The 9037-nt window shown below is 53.3% G+C and overlaps 1 protein-coding gene across 1 annotated transcript; it reads right to left on the bottom strand.

Moving 5' to 3' along the window:
• Positions 1–4313: 4313 nt before the first annotated feature.
• Positions 4314–7872, bottom strand: LOC133052155 (uncharacterized protein CXorf49 homolog). Its single transcript, XM_061136915.1, has 5 exons — positions 6607–7872; positions 5811–5967; positions 5211–5287; positions 4918–4963; positions 4314–4354 (listed from the first exon to the last, which is right to left on the bottom strand). Exons 1-5 carry the CDS (start codon positions 7870–7872, stop codon positions 4314–4316), a joined length of 1587 nt encoding a protein of 528 aa, XP_060992898.1.
• Positions 7873–9037: the final 1165 nt, after the last annotated feature.

Here is a 9037-nt window from a genome sequence, read left to right as displayed (position 1 = left end):
TCCAATTTTCTTGAAGAGATCTTTTAAATTTCCTCTTCTGTTTTTCTTCTAGTTTTATACACTGTCCATTGATGAAGGCCTTCTTGTCTCTCCGAGCTGTTCTTTGGAAATCTGTGTTTACTTTGATACACCTGTCCCTTTCTCCCTTGATCTTTGCTTCTCTTCTTTCTTTAGCTATTTGTAAGGCCTCCTACCACTTTGCCTTCTTGCTTTTCTTTTTCATTTGGATGGTTTTGTTCACAGCCTCCTGTACAGTATTACAGACCTCAGTCCATCATTCTTCAGACACACTGTTTACAAGTTCTAATCCCTTGAATCCATTTGTCACCTCTGCTGCATTATCATAGTGGTTTTGCCTTAGGTCATTCCTGACTGGTCTAGAAGTTTTTACCACATTTTTAGGTTAGCCTGAATTTTGCTATGTGAATCTGATGATCCAAGCCACAGTCAACTCCTTGTCTTGTTTTTTTTTTCTGACTATATACAGATTCTCTATCTTCAGCTACAAAGACTGTAATTAATTTGATTTTGGTATTGACCATTTGGTGATGACCATGCAAAAAACTGTCTCTTGTGCTGTTGAAAAGCGATATTAGTATCACAATAATATGGAATTATTGAGATACAATTTACTCACAAGGTCTCTGAGCCACTGTAAGCACATCCTCTTATGGTTCCATCACCACAATCGAAATAAAAACCATTTCCTCACCTGCAAAATTGCTTCTGATTTCTTGTCAGTTAACCCCTTATGTCAATCCCCAGACGCAGGGAACACCCCATCTGTTTTCTCTATATATAGTTTGGCCTCCTCAAGAATGTCAAGTAAATGGAATAGGAAGTAGGTAGACTTATCCATGAGGATTCAGTGAGGGAAAAGGATATATAGGTGACTCCTGGATGTGCAATGTACATGCAACCTGAGTATAGTAAAATGGGTTGATTGTTACCTAACTATTCGTCCGATTGAAGGCTTATGCTCTCTATAATGTGTATATGTTTTGTCTGATTTAATTCATATTTAATTCAATGCAATTTCTCTTCTATGTTTGGAAGGGTTGTTTTATGAAATAGAAATGGTAAATCTTTTGAAAGAAAGTGAATCTTCTTTGTAAAAGTCCTCCATCTGCATCTGAGCAGTACTTACCAGGACGTCAACATTGCACAAGCACAGGTAGAACAAGCACACTGTAGTCATTCAAATGCTGCTGCCTGGGTCACACAGAGACAGTCCACCTGGCAACCCTGGCAGGCCCAGAGTACCTGGCCGGACTTGCCCATTGGAGGTGAGAGAGTCCCCACCTTAAGTCAGCTGAGTAGCAACCTTTATTGCATCTGCAAGCTTACCCAACTGCTATCATGCAAAGGACCGTATAAGCCAAATGCAGGGATTAGGACTTGGACATTTTGGGGCATGATTACTGTGCCCACCGCAGCCTGCGCTTTCTTCAAGGCTCACCTACTGTAAATTCTTTGTTTGTGCCAGTGTCCCTCAATAGTACAGAGAATACCGTAGACCTGGGGCTGGTGCTGGTGGCGTGGGGATGTGCGTCTTCCCTGGAGTTGGACAGGCAGCAGAACCATGCAGGATGGGGCCTAGGGCTCTCCAAGGCTGAAGGGGAAAGGCAACAGGGGTGCACTGAATGAGGCCGGATTTCTTCATTCCTCCTACCTCCTGGGGCCCAGATGGATTTCTTTAACCTATGCCTCAGGCCCTGCCACAGATTTCCCACTGGAAGTGGAAGGCTTGGGGCTGAGCCAAGGCCTGTGATGTCTATGTTTCCAGCAACATTATAGTGAGGTAGTTGGTCTGAACTGTGTGCTCAGAGGAGGGAAGGGAGCCTGGTAAAAAGGGAATGAGGGGTTGTGTTCATGCCTTCAAACCTCCACTTTCATTAGATTCTCCACATCCTCACCCTGGTGACCAAAGTCCCGGGCCCCTCTCTGCCCAAGGGTGGTGCTGATGCTGATGCTGGACTTCTCCCCGGGCACAACTTACCTACATGTCTCGGTGGGCAGAGACCTCAGCTGGAAGGTCTCTGCCAAATTTACTCACTCGGACAACAGCGAGATGTGCTACACCACCAGGCAGTAAACACTGGATCACTGTAAATTAAGTGATCAAGCCCACCTGCTCCAGGGAGGGGTCTGAGTGTAAGGAGTAAGTCCCACGCATGTTCTTTTCTGACCCTGAGGTCTCTACTGTTCCAACCCACACGTAGACTCTCCACCTGACCTCATGCCAAGAGGCCGGGAAGGGAATCAACGTGAGAATACGGGGGAAGTGCTCCCCATTGTGCAGGTGCAGTCACTCCTAACTTCACTTCCTCATGGCACCCTTCTTGCCCCTGCCTCGGGTAACTCATGTTCGGTGGTCTCCTTTTTGTACGATGAGCAGCAATATCCCTGGTGCTCTCCAGAGCCACCCTTCCCATTTTCATTCATCCACACCCTCAGCAGTTCGCAGATATCATAGAATGGCAAGGTAGGATCCAGAGCCTCCTCCAGAGACTCCAACTCTCTGAGAGTCCCAACACCCTGTCCTGAGGTGTGGTAACTCCTGCATCATCCCCCTCCTACATTTTGGGAACATGACAACACCCCTTGAATACTGGAGATCCGACCCTTGCTTCTGCTCACTCAATGCCTTACTGAATCTGGACCAGTCTCTACTTTCTTTACTCCCCGAATCACATCCTTCTGCCTCAAGGGCATTATCCTTGCTTACTTTTATTCACACAGAGAGATGTCCAGGCACCAACTCTGAATGTGCTACCTACCATCATACCCCCTTTTGTGTAATAAAACCCTGGTCTTTCAGGAATGGTGTCAGGCAGAACCTACCCTCAGTTCACTCCAACACAGATCTGTCTCTCTGAGTCTCAGGCTGGCACAGTCCTGGAGTGCTGGCTGAGGGAAAGGAAGTGCTCACCAAATTCCAGCGAAGGGGAAATTGAACACGGAGTTCAGACTCATTGTCATGTGCCCTAAAAATAGTAGTCTGGGATACTGAGCTGGGATACTCCGGGAAATATCATTTATTGGAAGATCTGTGTCATGGGTCTGGTGGAACAGTATTTGACAGGGACCCTGCAAGAACAGAGACCTACTAACCACACTTGCCATAGAGCATGATGGGCCCATTTCCACTCAAGGGTATAGAGAGGCTCAGGCTGGAGGTGAAAACACAAAGGACTCCACTATCCATCTCTAGCTGCCAGGGTGCAGTCTGACCCAGGTTGCCACCAAATAGATGCGTCACCTGACCTCCAGCCCAGAGACTAGCCTGTCTCCTGTGTTCCCTGTACCTTCCCTCCTGCTCCTCAGCTCACTGGGTCCAGGCTTCATGGCCAAGCCCTTTACTGAATGCAAAGGAGGAGAAGCGAAACTGTTGGTGCTTGAGTCTCAGGGGTGAGGGCTAAAGAGGAGAGGAGGACTGTGTGCTGGTTCCAGCTTGCAAGGTGGGACTGGGGCAGGGGTGGGAATGGTACGGGCAGTAGGGACTCCAATGAGAGGGCAGAGCCTGGGAAGGGAGAGATGAGGGCACCTGTGCCTGTTTCCACCTGCTGAACTACACGTTCAGGCAAGGTCACCAATGGCAAATCAGGGGAGGGATCAAGGGTACTCCAATGGAAATGAGAGTGGTCAGGCTAAGTAGGACAATGAATCCAATGCGGCAAGCAGGATGGGATGGACCTCTGTACGTGGGTCATGAGTTCCTTCCAACTGGGAGGCAGAATGTCAAGGATGGATGGGAACCAGCAAATTCCAGAGGAGCGAGTTTAAAGAACTAGAAGAAGGCCTTTAGGGGAATGGGAGGATGGGTCAATGTGACCAGACAAGGCCCTCAGTGAACCCAGACCGGGGGCACTCCATTGCCCTGCTGGCCTGGATGGTAGCAGAGGCTGACCCAGAGTCCCCCCCAACAGGATGCCAGAGGTACTGCTCTGCAATAGGCTCTGATATGGAGTGGCTCCCCACCAGGCCTTGCCCCACTCCCCCAACCCCTACCTCCCAGAGAGAGGGCAGAACACAGAATATGAGAAGTCCTTTAGTTAAAAACTTCTGTGAAACTGGGGCAGAGAGGGGGCAAAACAAGGGGCAGAGGATGCCCTGGTGGAGGCAGAACGAGAGGCAAGAAGCTTAGCTGCAGCTCGCCAGCCCCGGAGGTAACAGCTGCTCCTCTTGCAGGAAGATACTGGGCTCAACCTGTAAAACAGCAGAGTCAGGGAAGAGCCTCAAGCCAGGGCAGCCCACAGCCCTGCTCAACAGCCAACCTTGTGGGAAGGGGTATGCAGTATATAACACTCACTTCAAAGGATCTGGAATTTCTTGGCCAGGTACCGCATGGAGGCTGCAACAGGGAGAGGCATGAACAGGTGGTCCAGAAAGACAGACATAGAAGCCTGTCCCCCTGTCCCCGTGGGGAACCACCTAGCCTTGCAACCTGAAACCCACCTACCCCCAGCCCCGATGCAAAGAGCTCTGGGCCCGATCACTCCCCACTACCGAAATGAAATGTGGAGCCATTTCCTAATAGGAAATATAATGTGCCACCAGCTCTCAAGCTCGGGGCCTTGCCGAAACCATTAAAAAATTGTCTCCCAAACAAACCAACAAGACCCTTAGAGGCTACACCAGATCAACAAGGCATCTCTACAAGTCCTATCAGAAGGAGCTCTCTAGGACTCATCTGGCTGGCAGAGTGTGCATGCAGTCCACATAGTACTTTGCTACTTGTCCGCACACCCAGCTGAACATGCACCGCATGCTCCAGGGACAGGCTTGATAGGTTCTCCTCCCCACAGGAATGCTGATCCCTATGAGGCCCCCTGCACCTGCAGCACACCCCACCCCAAGGGCCCACCCCGCTTCTGCACTAAGAACCCGCTGCTCTCTGTCCCTGGTTCCTCATACCAAGTTGCTCCTTAAGCTCGTCTATTTCTCTCTGTAGCACCAGACACTAGGCCAGCAGATATAGGAGGAAGAGAAATGGTTAGTATACACCCGCCTCCCCTCTCCTCTCCCCCGGGCCCTCATCCCAAACCAGGTGTCTAGACTGGCAAGGGGACTTTCCTCAGTGAAAATGAGGTCGGCTCCCTCCCTGGAGTGGGGATAAGGGAGGGAGGGCCCACACATGTCAGTTGCACTTGGACTCAGATCCCACCATGGGGTTTGGGTGCATTCACAGGAGCCAGAAGAAGCATTACCCGAGGACAGCTCTGCATTCCAGGTGGCTGCTGCTGCCTTTTCGGTCTTGGGGGATGGTCAGTTGGTTCCTGGTCACCTGACAGGGAAAGGACACATAATCCAGCTTCACAGGTTCCCAGTGAGGTGGAAACCGCCAAGCAGGCTCTAAGGTGAGGTGAGGCAGTACCACCCTCTGCCAGCATCAGGCCTCCCCTGCTCTGCCCGGCAGGCAGCACAAACCTTCTCTCTGGGCCTGCCCCTCTATTCCTTAGGGACAGCCATTTCACCACGATGGAGGCTCTGGGTTCAAGCCTCCCAGAGCAGCAGACACAACCAGCACCTGGGAGAGCAATGTGGGCGAACAGCACTTCACAGAAAAGGCTATTAGCCTGCAGGTCTACGCCCAGAGGAGCTGTTGGGGCACTGCCACCAATTACCCCTGCCAAACAAATTTCACACAGAAGGTGATGGGGCCAGGTCCAGCCCTGTTGACACCCTGCTTCCCATAGAAGTGGCCTGAGAGCAAGGCTGAGCCCCCAGGAGAGAGAGTGAGTCAGAGACAGATGTTTCTGCTCTCACCCCTGGCCTCCTACCCGCATATAAAAACCCAGGACACTCACCTGATGGGCCAGGCCCTCTGAGTCTGACTTCTCCCTTGTTCATAGCCACGGGCTCTGAGTTTCCTGAATCCTGTGTGCCTCTGATGTTGAGGTTGGCCCTGCCGGGTTCTCCATGATGCACTGATGGAGAAGTTGGCCATGGCCTGTCAGTGGTAAGCTAAAAACAAAGATTTCTCACTGATCTGGAGTAAGGATGTGTGTGTGTGTGTGCGTGTGCGTGTGTGTACCAGTGCATTTATATGTCTATGCCTGTGTGTGTGAGAGCTCACATGATTCAAGACCGGGCTGAGGCAGGGAATTGGAAAGAGAATTGAAAGGCTGATCTCTTTAGCACATTCCCTGTCAGTCAGCCCCAGGCCAGCAGGCAGAGCTGAGCTAGGGACAACATGTGGCACTGAGAAAGCCTGGGGCCCCTGCAAGGAAGGTTTGGGGAACAGCTACGAAGTAGGATTCAGGAAAGTGATGCGTCCAAACACCGAAGCTCTGTGAAGCTTTTAAGGGGTCCCCTCAAATCAACTCAGCTACCAGCTCTCCCTTCCACTCCAGCGGCAGCCTGGTGGAGGAGGCTGGAAAGAGGTCAAAGGTGGAGAACCGAGCCCAGCACACCCAAAGTGCTACCTTAACGTTTGTCCCTAATGAAAGGACCCCATTCTGGCATCCTAATGACCCAGTGACCGATGGCCACACAATGACGACCCCTGAGGGATGGAGAGAAGGAGCACCGGGTGAAGATCTGTGTCCTGGGGAGGGTGGTAGGGGGAAGAGTGGGGAGAGAGGAGGGTCCTGGCCTACTCACTTGGCCCTTTGGGAATGGGTCTCTATTTGGTTCGTTGTCTGCTCCTGACACCGCCATTGCTGCCACCGACTCCCAGGCCCGCCTAGCCACGGATTTCTTCCCAGCGATGGTGTGCTTGGACTCTTCCGCTCCCCAAGGGACCAAGGCATACTTCTTGGACCTCCCGAGCAGCGGGATGCCGGAGATTGGGGGGAAGGTGGCCGGTTCCAGGGGAGTGGCCGAGATTCCCTGCCCCCAGGAAGGGAAGGTTCTCCCCGCGGCAGGTTTGGAGACGCCCCCAAGGGATTTCTTCTCCTGGACCCCCTTCCTCCTAGGAGTGGGCTGCGGCCCGCTGCCTGTAGCGGCAGCTGCAGTAGCTGATGCTACTGCTACTCTCGGGTAGCTGGGCAGGCTGCCCCCCTTCCCCCAGAGCACACTCTGCATTTTCTTAGGGGGAGAGATGTCCTCCTGCTCTGTGTCGCTCTGCCTGCCCTGCCTGCCCTCAACCGAAATTAATCCTCGTGGAGCCAAGGACAGGCAAGTGCCTGGCACCTTAAGGAGATTTTCCCTGCCTTGGACATTCAAGCATCTGGGTGGGTTCCCGGGATCCTTGGGGCTGTTGAGCTTGGCCTGGCCTCCGTCTTTGGGATAAATGCTCACCCTCATCCGCTCTATCTCACTGAACTCATCAGTGGACTTGGGGTCGGACAGCAGCCTGGCTGGGCTTTCAGAGGGGGGCCACTGGCAATCAAGAGCCACGTTCAACCTACTCCTAGTGCCTCTCTTAGGGTTCCCACCGACCTGGAGAGGGCTGGCCTCAGTCTGTGCCGCTTCCCCACACCTCTGGGCGGCACCGCCTCGACTGCGGGGACGCGCCTTGAGGTCCCGCAAGGCAGACACTTCGCCGACCGCATAGCTCTCCTGGGACAGGTATCTGAGGGTGCCCAGCACGTTCAGGTCAGCCAGCTGCTGCAGGATGGCTGCCACTGACTCGTCAACCAGCTGCAGGGCGTCCTCCTGGTTGTCAGCCGGGGAGCCAGGCCGACCTTCGCAGCCCCACAGCACCGGCCCTCCCGCTTCCAGCACCTCCTGCTCTGACTCGAAGCCCTCAGGTTCTGGGAAGCCATCCCCGCCTTCACCCTCGCAGCTTCGCGGTGTCCCCGCCTCGGGGCCAGGGCCGGGTCCCTGCAGGCCTGCGGAGCCGGCCTCAAGGCCGCTGGTCTGCTCCCCGCACTCTGCGCTGAAACCCGCTCCCGAAAGAGACACCTCATCATCTGGGGAGCTCATGTCGCGTTCTGGGTGGCCGCCGGACCTGGGGCGACGAAGATTTATCAACCGAGTCGCAGTGGCGGCAGTGGTGGTTGTCACGTCAGGTGAGGCGGGCGTCGTCTGGAGCTCGCCGTCAACACGAGCAGCACCACACGCAGGACATGGCGGCAAATAACGCGATACTTTCAGCGTGCTAGAGGTGCCGCCTCCTCATTGGTCCGGTTCCTGCCAACCAGCACGTGCCTTTTTTGGCTGTCCCCTCGAGGTGTAACCAATGGGGTCGAGGGCCTCCTCTGGCTTGCTGCCAAGCCCAAGGGCCATCCCAGCAGTTGCGAGATGGCAGGTGAAGGTGATACTGCAAGTGTACCTCTGTCAAGCCTTTCTTGCCACCTCCTCCTGTCCCACCTCCGCTTTCCGGTTAGAGCCACAGCCCTGAGCCCCGACTGTATACATAATGGGTGGAGCAGGAGGCAGGAGGGTAGTGAGGGCGCTGGTCTCCTGGGAGCTGAGGATGAAATGTCAGGCTGGAGGCGCTGGGCGCCTAGCACGTGCTGAAAGCACTTGCCAGCCTCCCTTCCACCACAAGTCTTATGACCCAATGGGAGAATGGGCAGAGGAATCCCGCACTCAGTGGTGAGTGGTCAGCCTACTTTTCCCTAAGTGGCCAGAGGACAAAGGGATTGTAGTTTTGTTCTGTAACATCTCTGCCTCAACTGCTCCATCAAACGTTCTTGGCAGGCAGATTTGGGGAACAGACTCGGGTTGACCTTGCTCCCTCAGCTCTTTCTCTGATCTGAGGCAATTGAAAGAAGAGAGAATCTTAGTGTCCAGTTACACTCGCAAAGGTGCTCATGACTGCTGATTCTGGAGATGTAAACTAAAGCAACTAATCAGGTTTCACACACTAGGAAGACCTTCCAAGCGGTTAACCATTCTGAGAGTGGGAGAAGTTAGGAGCAAACCCCTGTGGCGGCGCTGCAAGAAATCTATTTGGGAGGTGACTTGGCAGAATGTATTGAAAGCAACTTATACAGCAGGGACCCTGTGCCTGGCACTCAATGCTTCCTTGTGACACTCCTAGGACTATAGTACCAGTGATTACCAGCCTCTTACAGGGGAGGAAACAGGTACTGAGAGGTTGAGTCGGTGAGCCAAGGTCATTTGGCCTGTGCGGATCAGTGGT

This window comes from Dama dama, chromosome X (genome assembly GCF_033118175.1).
Source record: "Dama dama isolate Ldn47 chromosome X, ASM3311817v1, whole genome shotgun sequence".
NCBI lineage: Eukaryota > Metazoa > Chordata > Mammalia > Artiodactyla > Cervidae > Dama > Dama dama.
Note: the sequence above shows the minus strand (reverse complement) of the source record. Positions and strands in the feature narration are given on the sequence as shown.

Excerpts from the sequence above, each read along its gene's own strand:
- LOC133052155 (XM_061136915.1), bottom strand. The coding sequence starts at position 7,872 with ATGAGCTCCCCAGATGATGAGGTGTCTCTTTCGGGAGCGGGTTTCAGC. Across the intron at positions 5,968-6,606 it reads ACCCATTCCCAAAGGGCCAA|CTTACCACTGACAGGCCATG; the intron begins GTGAGTAGGCCA and ends CTTTGTTTTTAG. Across the intron at positions 4,355-4,917 it reads CGAGCTTAAGGAGCAACTTG|CCTCCATGCGGTACCTGGCC; the intron begins GTATGAGGAACC and ends TCCCTGTTGCAG.